Genomic DNA, 18278 nt, shown 5'->3' on the forward strand with positions numbered 1-18278 from the left:
ATACTAGTGTTTATTTGTGAATTAGTGACCTTCAAGTAATTTTCTGAAGGGGACTTTGTATGGGGGCTAGGGTCAAATAAAGTCCGATAATTACGAAAATCGGTAGTATTATTAAGAGGTATATAGAACTAAGTTTTGCCGATTTTTGTAGAGATATTACAATATTTAACATAATTATAAACCCAAAAGCCCTTTTCGGGGGGTAGTGTTGTATCATCATGCATCAGCACAAACGTATAATACCCTCTCCACTATGGTGGTGTAGGGCATAAAAAAGTTAGCGATATATCGGTTGTAACACATCCAAATATTGGGCGTAGACTCTCATTATTGGCAATTTAGCTAGACTTGGTGAATTTCTATTCAGAGTTTAAAAAAGAAGGCAGTTTTTGTATTAAAATTTCTTCGAAATTGTTGACACATTCTTCCCCGGATTTCGTGGAAAATTAACCCGTTATAGTAACCCTAATATGTATACATTTTCTTGTACGAGTGTAAGTAGTCGTAATTGTGTGAAAACTATTTTTTCAGTAAACAATTTTGTTTGTATGATAAATGTGTACTAATATTTTAAGTAAATAAAAATATTAATGGTTGATTAGTGAACGATGAAGAGAAATATACGAGTTTTTAAGAACCAACAAAGTTCTTTAAAAAAAGTTTATCAACTGTAAAATGTTACGTCTACTTTTTAGTTGATGTATTAAATTACTCAGAATATAAGTTTTATAATGGAACCAAGGGTAGTGACATATTTTAAAATTTTATAATTGTACTCATTTATTAATAAAAACTATTATTTGTGCATGGGAAAGATTTCGTTAACCCTTTCACCCTCAGAATTGAAAGTAATATGTATGTAATTTCCAAGGTTGGCTACCGTTACTGCTAAAATAGCGTTTCCGTTATCTGTAGATAAGAATATGGACTAGCTTTTTGATATGTCTATGAACTAGCATATTAACTAGATTTGTTGGTAACTAGTCATTTGACTAGTCGTGTGTTTAGTCTGTGGACTAAACTGCGGAGAAGACTCTGAAATATCCACTATGAAATAGCATATGTACTCGTGTATTGACTATTTTATGGACTAGGCTATGAAATAGTCTATTAAAGTATATGGACTAATGTATTAACTAATCTATAAACTAGCCTTTTGACTTATTTTGAATTAGTGTTTTGACTAGTATTTGGATTAGTCTATAAACTAGACTTTGAACTAGCCTATTGAAAAGGCTATGGATTAGTCTAAGTATCGACTAGACTTTAAACTAGCCTATTGACTAGACTATGGGCTTGCATATTGACTAATCTAATCTCTGACCATTGCTGCCCCGTTGCTTAACTTTCGAGATACAAAAACATCACTTCCTTGTTAAGTCGGCAACGGCACCTAGAGACGTATGTGGTAGACTGAAGTACGAATCCATCAAATAAGCTGAGACTTTGTTCTTACTGACAGTGATACACTGTAGTAAATCTGGTATGAACAAAATTTACTCTGAACATACCTGGACAAGGAAGGAAAATTCAATGGCATCACTTATATAAGATACCTTTCATCCATCATCATTCAACCCTGCAGACTTCTCATTTATCCGACACACTCATAAGTGAACAACATACGACAGACAGACTCACTCTATGTATACGGGCGGATGAGTTCCGTATACCACCCCAACATTCATCCTGTATCATATACAATTAACACCAACTCATTTCCAACGGTTAGTCCCACAGTCACTCCTCTGTGGGGTATCTGTTGTCATTTGGCAACAGCACCAAACTTATCCCGAAATATAGATTTCACCGTGCATCAGTCTTTTAACCGCAACTTACTATTCCCCCGAATTTGGGTTTAAACCACAGCCACTACGTGGATCCCGAAGGAACCTTAAACAACTGACCAGCCAGGGCAAGTCCTGCGGGCAACTGGCCACATGTAGTACCAGATTATGCGGTTATCTGATTAGACCCCATGTCAAATCATTCCTAGGACTAGCCAAGGGATGAAGTGACATCACCAGTTTATAGTTCCGGCAGAGTAGAGGTACTCATACTACCTCTTTACCCCGGGATTGCAATACACCAAGATGAGGGTATATTATCAAGGAAACATGCCCCGGGGGGAACTACATACATATATATATGTGGGTACTGCGGTATAACACGATATCAAATGTGCAATAGTACTGAACACTTCATTCCAGAATAACTAAGATCACGTTAGACGTTTCTGAAAGATTGATCCGTGCAGAATCCGAATATGATTTTCAAATGTTCTCCATTACATCTGGGAGAATCCGTGCAGAATCCGAATATGATATTCAAATATTCTCCATTACATCTGGGATTTGAGATATTGTGTCCTGAAATTTGAAAAAATACGTATTTTTTACCCTTTTTGAGACGTTATAACAGCGTAAGACAACTTAACATCTGACATATCTTCTTTATTCTTCAAGATATCTTCATCTAAATCATGGTACTTATAACCTATACTACTATAGTGCGGAGATTATTATGTTTTGAAAATATTGTTTATAAATATTCTATCTAAGGATGTTCCAATCGACTCCAAATCACTTTCTGATTCGATTTAACGATGTCAGTCCGTTAGTCAACTTCAACATATTGTTGAGTTTAAATTTGATGTTTGTTCCTTAAAACCTATTGAGGTCCAGGTGCCTCTTAAGAAAGGCACTTAGGGTCAATCAACCCAGAAAATTTTTCTACAATTAAAAAAAAAAAATAATAATTTTATTCGAATTATTAAATTTACATAAAATTTTTAATGAATATGTATTCATTTTGTAAATATATTCATTTCATTTCATTTAATATTTTAATTAAAAATGATTTCATTACAAAAATACATTAAATTTCAATTATTGTTGTTAATTAAAAATTCCTTATATAATTATTGAAAACCAAAAGCTTTTAAAAAAATATTTTTTAAATTTATATTTTAATGAAAAATTACGTTGGTATGTCAGTGGTTACAATAATAGACGAATGAAATTTTCATTTAATAAAAATAATAGTTATTATTATTTTATTTACATAAATTTGCAAATAATTAAGTAAATTAATGCACTACACCATTACGAGAAATCATAATTTATATTCTATTTAAATCAATTTTTAATTTCTTCACATTAATTTGATATTCTCAATATTCATTTCATATTCTCAATAAAATTTAGTATTTTCAAAATTACAACTTCAAATTGTACAGAAGTTTTGTATAATACTATGTGTTTATTTACGGAATAATCAAATTATGAATGCATAATTTACATGATGTACATACATAGTTACATACATAAATGCATATTTAGAAAACATAATTAGAATTCATCTAATATTAGTATCAATTACATAAAAACAAATACATATGTATTTAATATTCATTCGTGGTAGTTTATGGGCAAATTATTTTATATTAAGTAAAAACGGAATTCTGTGGCTACAAGTGGAAGTAGCATAACTTGTTTTTTTTTTACATTTAAAAAGTTTGAGTTTCAGTATAAAACTATTGCAAACTTTTTTAAAAATGTCATTCGTTTTTATCCATTTTCTTTAATAAAATAGACATTATAATAGAATGAAGTATAAATATTTGAAAAATCCAATTAAACTTGATTAACGCATAACTTGAGCTATAGACATTTATTTTTTAATCGCAGAATTTTAGCTTTTTATACATACATATAATTTTCCATTGAAAATATTTGTAACATTTTGAGAGAAATGTTTAACATTACAATAAAAAAAGTTGAATTTTGTAATAATTTTTCTAGAAAGTAATTTGTAAAAATATAAATTTATCTTTTATAATACATATTCTATGTAAAAGTTAATATAATGTCAGTTGAAAATATTTTTAATAAATTTAAACCACATTTATTTGTTTACTCATTATTAGAAAAACATAACATTTAATTAAAATTAAATATACATACAGTGCCGAACTAAATTATTGGCACAGTAAACTCTATAAACTTCATTATTGACTTCATTTTTATATTGAACAGATATGTATGTAATAAAGAAATCTATTTACTGTGTAGTTCTCCCTAAAAATTCACTTTCTTACATTTTAGAATTTTCCGTACATTTTTAATTATTACATCAAATCCGAAGAAATACACCTAGGCCACTATCGGGCCTATTGTGCGCTCCTTTTCATGGAAGAAAAATTTTTATTGGTATAAAAATAAAAGGTTGTGTTAACAGAATCTTCCAATGTTCAGAAACTCAGTTTCCTGGACGTAATTCCTAACAATTTTCCAATCAGCGTTCGCGAGGAGTGTTATATTGGGATCTAACTTATACAAATGTCTGACTGTGCCAATAAAAGTGCTCCAGAGTTTCTCTGTCCTCACCACATGATCTACATTCGTCTGAACCGCACCTCCAAATTTGTATAGCTGCGCCCGTAATCCTGTGGATCCACTCAATACAGGTCATACTAACCTCAAACTTGCTAATTTTGATGAGGTCACCCCATAGGATCTTTGTGGTTCTACCCACCGTTTCATTGTTCAGCCTTCGTTGCGTCAAATGGTAGATAGATAGATAGATAGATAGATAGATAGATAGATAGATAGATAGATAGATAGATAGATAGATAGATAGATAGATAGATAGATAGATAGATAGATAGATAGATAGATAGATAGATAGATAGATAGATAGATAGATAGATAGATAGATAGATAGATAGATAGATAGATAGATAGATAGATAGATAGATAGATAGATAGATAGATAGATAGATAGATAGATAGATAGATAGATAGATAGATAGATAGATAGATAGATAGATAGATAGATAGATAGATAGATAGATAGATAGATAGATAGATAGATAGATAGATAGATAGATAGATAGATAGATAGATAGATAGATAGATAGATAGATAGATAGATAGATAGATAGATAGATAGATAGATAGATAGATAGATAGATAGATAGATAGATAGATAGATAGATAGATAGATAGATAGATAGATAGATAGATAGATAGATAGATAGATAGATAGATAGATAGATAGATAGATAGATAGATAGATAGATAGATAGATAGATAGATAGATAGATAGATAGATAGATAGATAGATAGATAGATAGATAGATAGATAGATAGATAGATAGATAGATAGATAGATAGATAGATAGATAGATAGATAGATAGATAGATAGATAGATAGATAGATAGATAGATAGATAGATAGATAGATAGATAGATAGATAGATAGATAGATAGATAGATAGATAGATAGATAGATAGATAGATAGATAGATAGATAGATAGATAGATAGATAGATAGATAGATAGATAGATAGATAGATAGATAGATAGATAGATAGATAGATAGATAGATAGATAGATAGATAGATAGATAGATAGATAGATAGATAGATAGATAGATAGATAGATAGATAGATAGATAGATAGATAGATAGATAGATAGATAGATAGATAGATAGATAGATAGATAGATAGATAGATAGATAGATAGATAGATAGATAGATAGATAGATAGATAGATAGATAGATAGATAGATAGATAGATAGATAGAATAAATAGTGAGCGACCCATTTATCAAAGTATTATATTTAAAATAGCAAGGTCTCTGTATAACTTCAATATTAACAAGCCTATTTATGGAAAAAACAACCAGGCTTTAATGATCATTAGCAGCAATATTGCAATTAATTGCCTTCGTTATGAATTGGGTTTGCAAATAAATAATTATATATAAAATATTTATATGAATTAATTAATATAAACATTTGCATCGTTCTGTATGTGCACCACATGCCAGTATTCAGGAAATGTGTTCTAATTTTATATAAATATATGTACATATAGTAATTTATGTAAGTAGCATTCATTAATTTATTAAATACTCGAACAAATTACATCCTTAACAATTTAAATCTATTTCTAAACTAACATTCAATTGAAATACCAGTGAAAGGAGAAAATTTATATGAAACTGCAATGAATCACATGCATAACTACATACCTATATATGTATATAGGTATGTGCATATGTACAAATATACGCATATTCATAAACTTTAATAAGGATCTTCATTATATAATGAAGTAAAGCTTTAAGATTTTCGGTGCAAGTATGTACCTAAGTATAAATCTACAAAAAGAAAAGTCAAATTGTCAAATGATCTTAAGTCAAAAAGTAACTTTTTTTCTTGATACAATTCAAGTTTTTTAAAAAGAAAATTCACAACCTAATTAATTAGCTCCTTATCCAAATGTTACATTGTTCACCAAAATAATTCATTTTCAATTTTATTTTCATCTGCTTCTTCTCAATCTTCTCAAATCTTATCTATGTACCTATAACATTTTAAATAAATGCCTTTAACTTTTTAGAAGACTGTTTTAAAATTTTGTAATTTTGTAACGCCCCAAATTCAATTCCAAAAATCCATTAACCACAAAAGTCGTTTTCCATATCCAAACCATACAGATAAAAAATCGCAGCTTTTGTGCAATACATAACAAATGATTAAATTTATATTAACGTATTATTCAACAACACAACAACAATGACAACACTAATATCATAAATTGGCAAAGAAAGCAGTTAAATAAATTCGAGACACGTGATAATCGAAAAAATACGTTGATGTTTACTAACATCAAGGTTAGCAACGCTTTAAAACAGCACTATATATACTGCTCTCTCCCTTTCACTCCCTTAGCAACCCACCCACATGACCTCACCCATAACTCCCACAATTAAGAACATCAATTTTATTTACATTACCTAGGTTAATGTATACGATGTTTTTTTAAATATTTTTTATTAATTTTTTGTGTAATAATACATAATTATATATAGAAGTTTTAAAACATTTTTTCTACATTATTTATACATAAGATTTAATTTTGCACAAAAGAAATAAAACACTTTGTTTTGTTTACAACTTAATAATCGAAAAGAAAAAAACAAAATAAGAATACAATAAGAAAAGAAAGGAAAAACATTAAGTGGAATAATTGGCATCTACTCCTTAAGAGAAAAAATCAGAAGGAATTGTAACAATGACTACGATGCCTGGACGATATTTATCTCGCGTTTTTTATTTAAATTAACAACTTTTAATTTAATATTAAGTAAACAATAAAGGGAAGGTGGTCTTTTTTCTTTGTAACAAAGTTTAACAGTGACTGTTGTTGCATTTTAATGTTAAAATAATTTTGAAATACTGAGGATGAAGTGTTTCAAACAAACAAACGAACGAAATAATTAAAAACAAATTAAAACAATAAATCTAATCTTCCAAATTTCTGAAAGCCTGTTGTAAATCTTCGTGTAATTGTTCAAAGTCAGCCTTGATCTTGGCTTCACCGTCCTTAACGGGATCCTAAAAACAAACAAAAAAGAAATGAAGTCAGACAAATACTCGCAAAAAAACACAAGACACAGTAAAGTGAAACTTACCTTGAATTTCATGGAAGACAATTGGTACATAATGTTGCCCATAGCTTCACGGATGACATTCCAGGTGATTTTGTTTTCAGATTGAGCGGTGGATTCGACGGAGTGACGAGCCAAGTCGTAGAAGGCAATGATGTTCTTCAACATACCCACACTCTTGTAGAAGGGGCAGAATCTGTCGTATGATGAGTAGGAGTTCTGTTGCAAGAAATCGTCCTTAAGCAATTTGGCGACTTCCAAGGTGATCTTGTCAGTTTCGGCCAAAGAAGCCTTACCGACCAATTGTACAATTTCGGACAAATCTTCTTCTTCTTGCAAGATTTCCTTGACCTTGGTACGCAATGGCACGAATTCGGGGAAGTTCTTGTCATAGAAATCATCCAAAGCACGCATGTATTTGGAGTAGGAAATCAACCAATTGATGGAGGGGAAATGTTTGCGTTGGGCCAATTTCTTGTCCAAACCCCAGAACACTTGTACGATACCCAAAGTGGCAGAAGTAACGGGATCAGAGAAATCACCACCAGGAGGAGATACAGCACCGACAATGGAAACGGAACCTTCACGTTCGGGGTTACCCAAACACTTGACACGACCAGCACGTTCGTAGAAGGAGGCCAAACGGGCACCCAAGTAGGCTGGGTAACCGGAATCGGCAGGCATTTCAGCCAAACGACCAGAAATTTCACGAAGAGCTTCGGCCCAACGGGAGGTAGAATCAGCCATCATAGATACGTTGTAACCCATATCACGGAAGTATTCAGACAAGGTAATACCGGTATAAATGGAAGCTTCACGAGCAGCGACAGGCATGTTAGAGGTATTGGCAACCAAGGCGGTACGTTTCATGATGGATTCAGTGACACCATCGATTTCAACAGACAATTCGGGGAAATCTCTCAATACTTCAGACATTTCGTTACCACGTTCACCGCAACCGACGTAGATAATGACATCAGAGTTGGAGTATTTGGACAAGGCCTAAAAACACATAAAATAGAAACACATTGTAGATACAAAAACGAGTTGGTGAAAGTGTTTAGAAACTCACTTGTGAGATGACAGTTTTGCCACAACCGAAAGCACCAGGCACAGCAGTGGTACCACCTTGTACACAGGGGAATAAAGAATCCAATACACGTTGACCAGTCAACAAGGGGTGATTGGCGGGTAATTTTTCAGTTACAGGACGGGGTTGACGTACGGGCCACACTTGCAACATAGTGTGTTTGGTGATTTCACCATCGAATTCAGTTTCCAAGACAACGTCTTCGACATTGTAGTTGCCAGCGGGGGCAATGTAACGGACGGTACCCTTGGCACGGGGACCAACAATCATTTTGTGCTTAACCAAGGTGTTTTCATGGACCAAACCGTACAAGTCACCTCCGGTGATGTGGGAGCCGACTTTAACGTTCAAGGGGTTGAATTCCCAAGAGGTGGTGCGAGACAGACAGGGTACATTGACACCCTTAGGAATGTAAATGGAGTTGGTTAATTCGTTGATGTCTTTCAAGGGACGTTGGATACCGTCAAAGATGCTGCCCATAATACCGGGACCCAATTCGACGGATAAGGGCTTGCCAGTACGCAAGACGGGATCGCCAACGGTTACGCCAGAGGTTTCTTCGTATACTTGAATGGTGGCCATATCACCTTCCAAACGGATAATTTCACCCACCAATTCATAGTAGCCTACACGTACCAACTCGTACATAGCCGAGCCAGCCATGCACTCGGCAGTGACGACTAATTTTTTTCATCGAAACAATGTCATTGTCATAAATGTAAAAGTGTAGGGAGGAACAATGGAAAATGCAAGGAATTGCGCCATAAATATGGGATTCAACATGAACAGTCTTAAATCATACTCACCAGGACCTGATACAGCAAATACGCGACCATATTTGGATTCTTCCTCAACGTCGTCGAATCTCTTCAAGTTGGACATTTTGTTTCTTTTACTTCTAACTCTTTAGTTATTAATGGAATGCTTAAACTGAAAATTTCGAAAATTTATTAATTTAATTTCTATTATTTGCTTAATAAAAGCAACAAAAACGCCAAAAGATATGGAAAAATACAAAATTATCTTTAATTTCGTTTCCAATTTTTTCACCGACTTGTGTTGTGTCAGCTGACTTCGTTTTAGTTGGGTCACTTGATATATCACACACACACATACTTTTCGTTTCTTTTTTTTTTTAATTCCAACTTTCCAGTTTACTTAATTATTTTTTTTACAAATCATTTTGCACATTTCCATTTTAATTTTTGAATTTTCCATATCTTTTTACGTTTGTTTTTTCGGTTTTAATTTCCCCCCACTGCAGTATTTACTTAAAAATTAATTAATTTGTAACAATCCGTTTATCTAGTGTAATTGTTTTAATTATTTTTTTCCTTCCAAATGGGAAAAAATTTTGAAATTTGTAAATTATTACCAACAGGTTTCTTCTCTGCCACACCGAACTACGACGATCAACGAAATAATGACATTACTACGTACTTACTTGACTGCAATAACTTGAAAAAAGCTTTTACTTCACGTGACATTTGGAAATTCTCCCGAACTTCCAATATTCGCTGGAAGTGTGTTGTGGTTACTTTTGTTTTTACAATAGCGCTGCCATTTAATATGTTGCCAGATCTTGCTATATACGAATTAATGATCTGGTATATTTTTTTTTTATATTTGTTCAAGTGTTAATTGAATAAAATAGAAAGTCCGTGAATATTTTTTGTATTTTGGAAACAGAACGAAAAAATATTATACACAAGGCCGTAATAAATTTTCGAAAATAATATTTATGGGTCAAAAAGCTAATTTTATTTAAAAATAATTGTTGCTGTACTTGATTTTTTTTTTTCATTTTTAACTTTTTTTTAATCACTATAAATTTTAATAATAAAAAGTTTTATAATTTTTAATAATAAATAAGTTCGGCTTAGCCGAACTAGTTTCTTTATTTACACATCAAATATTTATAGAAATTTCCATTTTATAAATTTTGAAAATTTAAATAGTAAACAAATAATGAACCGATCCATAAAAAGAGTCGCAGAACATTTTCTTGTAGAATTCAATATTAATTCATTAGTTATTTACTATTAAGTAATTTTCAGAAATGGGTTTTATATTGGAAATTTAGTCAATTATGGACCGATCGAGGTTTTAGTGGTAACACAATTTCTATTGATATTATATTTACATATATGTGCAAAGTTTTGATGTAATACCGATATTTTAGAGGGAGTTAATTGTTAATATATACATTTTCTTGATGTATGTAAATTTGTATGGGAGTTATATGAAATTTTTAAACGATTCTAATCATTTTCATCTGTATTAATCCATTGAAGAAAAGACTTGTGTGAATAATTTTTTTGAAATAGCTGCTATAGTTAAAAAACTAATAAAGAATGAGAAGGGTAGCAAATTTGTCTTACCTAAACCTTAACAAATATGGCAACATTTCAATCTTTTAATTAAAGCTTCCATGAGCTTCCATAACAAACAAATAAAATAAAACAAACAAACAATTTAATATGAAATCATAGAAAGCTTTCAACTAGAGTTGTGTGCGTGTCATAATTTTCTACTGTCACGTGTGAATCACTCATGATCGTGATTGTATTAAATACGAAATAGGCGTGAATAGAAAAGATCCTTATTTAAAACTGCACACAAAAACAAAACGAAGAAATTCTTAATGTAATAAAAATAAATTAATTTTTCAAAACCCTTTTGGGCATGTCTTTAAGACATCCTCAACGATAGATACACGACAATGTAAAGTCCTGAATTATATAACGACATTGAAGACATTGTCGTTTGCCTTGCCTGCATGTAAAATTAAAATTAACGTTTAAGAATCTGTCGTTCATATATTCAACAACCTATTTAGATATATGACAACATTCAAGACATAGTCGCTCATCTTGTCATCATATGTGTTTGCTAGAAGACATTTTTGAAGACAATATCTTACATTTTGTCTTTAAACTTATCAATAGAGGACAATATTTAAGATGTTGTCGCTAATCTTGTCGTTAACGAAAAATTCGTACACATTGTCGTTTAGCCAACTTCAGCGATTGGGGAAAAATTCAAAAATGTCTCACGAATCGTCAACGACAATACCGTCTACGATCATTTTGTTACCTTTTTAACCTTTGACCCAGCACTCCAAATATTGACCTCAGAACAAAAAAATTGAGAAATTATAATTTAGAATAAACTGCATTTTATTTTCAGTGGAAATATCAGCAACTTCTATTTTGGGGCCACCCTAATGTTCATACGTATATACATACATACATATATTTTTATCAAAATTTTAAAACATTTGTTAAAGTTTCCCACATATTTAATTGGGAAAAATTAGTTAGTATGTAGAAGTTTTGTTTTCTTGTTGATGTTCTCCCAAATGTCAGTTGCAAAAAAACTTGGTATATTAATGAAAATATTAATACTTGATTTTTATTTATAGTTAGAAAATAATAACTTTTTCTAAATTTGTTGTTTGTGCGATCAAAGTTTTCATTTGCAACAATAATAAAACAAATAAACATACATACATATGTACATACCAATACATTAGAATATTTTCGTATTCAAGAAAAATTTAATTTGCCACCATTTCAGGATTATTTTATGATTATTATTTGAATTATTTAGTTATGAAATTGAAATTTTGAATTATTTAGTTATTACTACTACCCGTCAAAAATTTAGACTACTCCGTACACCCTTGTAATGAGTACTCCTCAAAGGACTAGGACTGGTCAAAAACTAATCCAAATATGTATATGGGTAAAACATACTCCATTTAACGTTATGACGTCCTAGGTGAGGACTACGTAAACCAACCATGCATTACATTGGAGTAATCCCAAAACTACTCTCTTGGGATTACATGATCCGCAACATGGTCCCATGTAATGCAGGCTATGGACCATGTTGTTTTCAAAAAAGGAAACATGATCCAAGCCTGCATTACATAGGACTTCAAACGGATCATTTACTCCCATAATATATACAGAGGACTAGTTTTTGGATTACTTAAATGGATCATTTACTCCAATAATTTTTGCAGTGTAATCAATTTTTTTTAATTTATGTTGGAAAATACTAAGTTTTCATATTATATACCAACCTCATTGTATACCTTTGTACATCTGATGGAATTTTTTGCAACAATTTTATTATTTCATGTTTTTCTTAAGCCAGTTGTAAATTTCAAGTTTCAATGTTTTTTTAGGTTAGGTCAAGAAAAATAAAAATGTAGTATGTTTTATATGAGAATGTTGAAAAACTTTGTATTAACAGGAAACAAATGCTGCAAGTAGAGCAACATTTTTATCCGGAAGTTGAGTTTAATGTAAAAAAAAACTTCAATTGCTTTTTCCATCCTTTTTATGATTTTGTACAATCTGTTGATATGTTTCCGGGTTTATATACTTACATGGTCACAAATATGGACAAACACAGAAAAGATGAAAAAACGTTTTATATTTGGGGACTAACATACATACATATGTACGTACATACGAATATTAAACCAAAATTAGTTTAAAGAACATATAACAATTACAAAATTTTGAATAGAATTTATAATTATTAGATCCAGTTCTAATTGGTTTAAGTTTGCTATTTTCGTCTGATTTTATATTCATAATTTCTATCCGCTTTAATATTCTTAACCGAATACTAATATTTTATTATTATTTTTTTTTAATTGCAGTGCATGAAAGCCTATGTAGAATTTGAGATCTCGGAAGGTGCCTATGAGATTTCATGTCCTGATGCCCAATGCCCGGAACAAGGCGCTATGACATTGCCCGAAATAGCAAGTCTAACAACAAACAATTTAATGAAAAAACATCACAGATATCGATTAAATAGAGGTAAGAGAGATTTTTTTAAAAAGTAAAAAATAACGCCTAAACAAAGATATCCATGCATCTGAAATTTTACAGAAATTGTATGTTAAGACTGTATGTTAAATAATAATTAAACTTTCTTTATAAATTTCGCAATCTTAAAACTTTTATCGGTAGAATTCCCTCCCACAGCTTCAACAGTAAAAATGGCCATTCATTGTAAAATAACATTTGATTTGTTTTTCTTTTTTTTTATACTCTCTAATAGAAATCGAGTTGGATAAAACACGTACCTGGTGTCCTCGTGCTGGTTGCGAAACTGTTTGTCTTATTGGTTCATCAACTTCTCAATCTGATGCTGCTCCCTCAACATCGGCATCCTCGACCACGTCGGCGACTGCGACATCAGCCATAAATCCAACAACAACAATAACAACAACTCCCAACGGTACAAATGCCGTGACAACACTGTGTGCCGTACAATGTCCATCCTGTAAGGATGAATTTTGTTCGGCATGTAAAAAGACGGTGAGTAGCAGTTGTAGTTGTTAAGACAGAAAAAATAAAAAGGATGTTAGGGAAAAGAAAATAAAATTAAGTAGAGATTACATTAAACTTTTAAATAAACATTATGGTGGATACCAATTTCCATTGTACTGTTTGTTGTGCTGTTGTATGGAAGAAGAAAATAAGACAAAAAAAAAAGAACTTAAATAAATATAATGTGTATCTTTCTTTAGTGGCATCCAAATATTACTTGCGAAGAGCATAGCCGTCGTTTGGCAGCAGATGGTCAAGATGATATTGGTATACCCTTCGATAACGACCTCATCAAATGTTGCCCCATGTGTGCGGTACCCATTGAAAAGGATGAGGGCTGTGCACAAATGATGTGTAAACGTTGCAAGCACGTTTTTTGCTGGTATTGTCTGGCCAGTTTGGATGTGAGTATTACTATTTGTATAGTATAAAAATAAGTTCACATGCTCCTGTCCACCTCCCAAATAAATAACACTATTGTTTGTAATAAATTGTTTTCTTCTTTTTTTTTATCTCACAGGATGACTTTTTGCTGCGTCATTATGATAAGGGACCATGTAAAAATAAACTTGGACATTCCCGTGCTTCGGTGGTATGGCATCGAGCTCAAGTGATAGGCATTTTTGCTGGTTTTGGTATTTTATTATTGGTGGCTTCGCCTTTACTTCTGCTAGCAGCTCCCTGTATTATATGCTGTAAATGCCGCAGTTGCAGTGGTTCAAAAATTGATGAAGTCGATGGTGAACTGGATGAAGCCACTGCATTGCAAAGGTAATTTCTTGTGGTTTTTAAATTAATTTAAATTAATATTAGATTATTGACCACAAATTAGATTAAACAATTGATAAGTATAGAATTATTAAGCATGTTCTTTACAATAGAATAGAACATGTTGTGGGAATAGTACTCAAACGGAATGACATTTTTACGTGCTATTGAATGCAACAAATCGGGGGAGAATATAATCATAACTTATCTTCCTAAACATAGTGTTAATTTCGAAAAAAGTGGAAATTATTATGTAGTTTCATTTAGTCTAATTCATAATTTATGAAAAAGTTTTGAATCCATTTGTGGATAGCGGTAATCTTCCGATTTTTGGGCTTTGGGTTTCCTTGCTTTGGCTTGGAGCTGGAATAATTAATGTTGGTCGGTAAATCTCCCAAACTATTGAGTATGGTCGCCAAGCGCATCTGATTTTGAATTAAACAAATTAAAGATTTCAACATAGAAAATATCGATTCGAATCGAAATGGGTAATAAGCACTGTTGCCAATTTAGCTATTTTCTCGTCAAATCTAGCGATTTTTAATCCCATTTTGCGGGGAAAATATGATTTAGCTATTAGCGGGAAATCTAGCGATTTTTCTTTAGATTTCAAGGCATTTTTTATTTTGATAATATCGCTTAAAAGTTGCTACGAATGACGATATTTACATATATGTATGTATATAAAAATATTCATTCAATGTAAATTATTTGAGTTTTAGCTGTGTGTATTATACTTATTTTGAATGTTCTGAAGAACATAATTAGGTGCAAATATTTGTGCGTACAGGTAAAGTTATACGAAAAACTTTAAAAGGGGTATATTTTGTTGTACTCAATTAAAAAACGAATATTTAATTATTCTAGTCTTTTAGTAAGTGAGTGAGTGATAATAAAATTTACCATAACTCTAAAAAATAGTGAACATTGGAAATAAGTGACGAAAGGATCGATCCATGAAGTCCTAAAAATTTACATCATTTCTAAGGCGTATAGGGCCGCATATCGATATTGCAGATAAACTTCCCACAAAAGGAGTGTATAATAATAATCTTGGGTGCCCCGGTAGGCTAGTTGGTAGTGTGCTAGCCTGTCAGTCTGGGGGTTGTGGGTTCGATTCCCAGCAGAGATCCTGGTCTGCTACACTACAACGGTCGTATGGTTATCGTCACCCTGCTCGGTAAATTAGGTTAGAATATAATTTGTAATTGTATTGTAATGGAAAAATATATAATACTCTTATACCGAAAATAAAGGATCGATCCATAAAGGCCAGCATTTCGAAATACAATTTATCTTTACAACATTTCTAAAGCAATCGCATATCGAAATTAACCTCAACTTGACATTTTTCCTAACCCAAAGTGAAAATATTTAACATAAAAAAAGATTCTCTTATGTGTTTGTTATAAGATGTGTTTGTATCACTATCCCATTCCTACGTACGTATATAGATTTTAGCGATAAATCGCTGACTTTTTAGAATAATATAAAAAATCTGAAAAATTTAGCTAGTTTTTTTAGCTATTTCTTATCAGAATCATATAATAAATATTATTTTGACGATTTATAGCTAAATTTTTCAAAATGTCTTGAATTTAGCTATTTTCTAGCTATTTTTCAGTCGACTTTAGCGATATTTTTGGGAAAAAAGTTGGCAACAGTGGTAATAAGGGTGAATACAGAGAAGGAAATACATATAAGATTCATTATATCCAAATTCATTACTGTTACTTGTATTATATTCAGATTTATCTTAATTTTTATTATTATTTGTGTAATAATGTATATTTTTGTTTTCATTTACAGCCTCAACTAATTACGACTGCAGTTAAAATATAAAATTTTTTCTAATACATTATAAGTATTTAAATATTTGTGTACGTAACTAAAGAAAAAACACGTATTTTCGTTACATTAAATTTGCAAATAAATATTGTATGTAAATATATATTTAGATAAAATATGTAACTTATAAAATAAGAACAATAATATTGAATTTTATGTAAAAAAAAAAAGAATAACTAAAACAACTGAACAAATTAATTAGAAATTTACTATATGTACATACATTGTGTGCGTTTAAATCTTCTAATATTATAATATTTAATGATTTATTGTAAACATATAACTTTAATGAACTTTAAAAAAAAAAACTATATACAATTTATATTTCTGCTAATAAATCTATCAGTCTGTATATTATTATTATTAATATAAATTAGTTAGTTATCATACAGTTATTTAGTTAGTCTGTTAGTTATTAAAAAAAACCTTAAGCAAATATGTAATATTGTTTTATTAACTGTTTTCTATTAATAAATAAATTAAACAAGTAATTAATTAAATAAATAAATAATTTATCATAATAAGTGCACGTATAATGTTAACTAAAACAAAAAAAAATGTGATATTTACAGTGATTCGTTTTAAATAATTGTTGAATTATTTAAATCGATAGCTTTACACAAATAAATAAACAAAATGTTTTATTGCTTTTGACTTAAATCTACAATACATTACAAAAAAAGAACAAAAACACATAAATTTTAATTATTAAAAATGTTTTATTTTTTATTACATAGTAAACATTAAATGTAATTTAATTAAATTGTTTTATTTTTCTGTTTTAACTTAAGCATTATTTACCATTAAAAAAAAACAGTAAAATTAAAGTTAATATATTAAAAAAACAATATAAATAAAAAATGCTTTTGAATTTATATAATTCATAATATTTAACGCAAACAAAATTAAAAAAAAAAACAACAACAACAAATATGTATTAAACAATGCACTTAAAAGTGTTTATTTTTTATTAAATTTTATTTTTATTCTTTTTTGTTTTCTTTAAACTACATTTATAAACAATTTAATATACATATTAAATTAAGTAAATTATAAAAAATAAAATAACTAAATTATACTATACAATTATTATTATTATTATTAGTTTAAAATAAAAGTAGCTAGAACTATACATATTTTTCTTCTATGTAAATAACAAAATGTCTGTAAAATGCTGTTTTATTTTCTGTTTAAATCTATAAAAATAATAATAATATTAAATTGTTGATATTTGTTTGGTATTTACCATGAAATCAAGTCATATGTTGAAAAAACAAAATGAAAATAGTATTTATTAAAAATTATTTTATTGGTTTTTACACAATTACATTATTTATACATAATATACAGTAATGGACAAAACAATAGTAGCTTTTAAACAGTTTTTCAGAAAATACTTTAAACTTATTTTGAAAACCAGAAAACTCTGATAAAAATGTGAGAATTTGTTCTAAATTAACTAGTACAGCATCCTTTGAATGGATGTATAAAGCATCCATTACTTCTGGCAATCATTTAGTAGAATTTTAAATCTTTAAAATTTTCAGAATTGGTTTAAATTAATCTAAAACGGAAACCACTTAGAAGAGCAAAATAAGAGATGTCGCCCTTTCTGTTCCCTGGAACATTGTTGTGATTTCAACTTACATACTTCTAAGTAGAACATTGGCACTAGTTATATATTCATTCCCATTCTGCATTCCAAATCGTTTCGAAATTTTTGCCGAACGGAGAATTTCGTTTTAATGATCCG

General features: G+C 30.2%; 2 protein-coding genes across 3 annotated transcripts; one reads left to right on the forward strand and one right to left on the reverse strand.

Moving 5' to 3' along the window:
• Positions 1-7028: 7028 nt before the first annotated feature.
• LOC119607751 (V-type proton ATPase catalytic subunit A) lies at positions 7029-10045 on the reverse strand. Of its 2 annotated transcripts, none has more exons than XM_037961851.1 (5): positions 9928-10045; positions 9359-9482; positions 8535-9232; positions 7487-8464; positions 7029-7409 (listed from the first exon to the last, which is right to left on the reverse strand). In XM_037961851.1, the coding sequence occupies exons 2-5, from the start codon at positions 9432-9434 to the stop codon at positions 7317-7319; spliced, it is 1845 nt and encodes a 614-aa protein (XP_037817779.1). In that variant the 5' UTR covers positions 9435-9482; positions 9928-10045; the 3' UTR covers positions 7029-7316. The 2 variants fall into 2 exon arrangements, with proteins under 2 accessions (XP_037817779.1, XP_037817780.1); XM_037961852.1 differs by having other exon boundaries at positions 9824-9972.
• Positions 10046-13230: 3185 nt separating this feature from the next.
• LOC119607752 (probable E3 ubiquitin-protein ligase RNF144A) lies at positions 13231-16958 on the forward strand. Its single transcript, XM_037961854.1, has 5 exons — positions 13231-13393; positions 13638-13897; positions 14110-14313; positions 14430-14680; positions 16487-16958. The coding sequence occupies exons 1-5, from the start codon at positions 13234-13236 to the stop codon at positions 16494-16496; spliced, it is 885 nt and encodes a 294-aa protein (XP_037817782.1). The 5' UTR covers positions 13231-13233; the 3' UTR covers positions 16497-16958.
• The last annotated feature ends 1320 nt before the right edge of the window (positions 16959-18278 follow it).

This window comes from Lucilia sericata, unplaced genomic scaffold (assembly GCF_015586225.1).
Source record: "Lucilia sericata isolate MDLA Ls3-8-SP2 unplaced genomic scaffold, ASM1558622v1 Contig000745F_arrow, whole genome shotgun sequence".
Taxonomy (NCBI): domain Eukaryota; kingdom Metazoa; phylum Arthropoda; class Insecta; order Diptera; family Calliphoridae; genus Lucilia; species Lucilia sericata.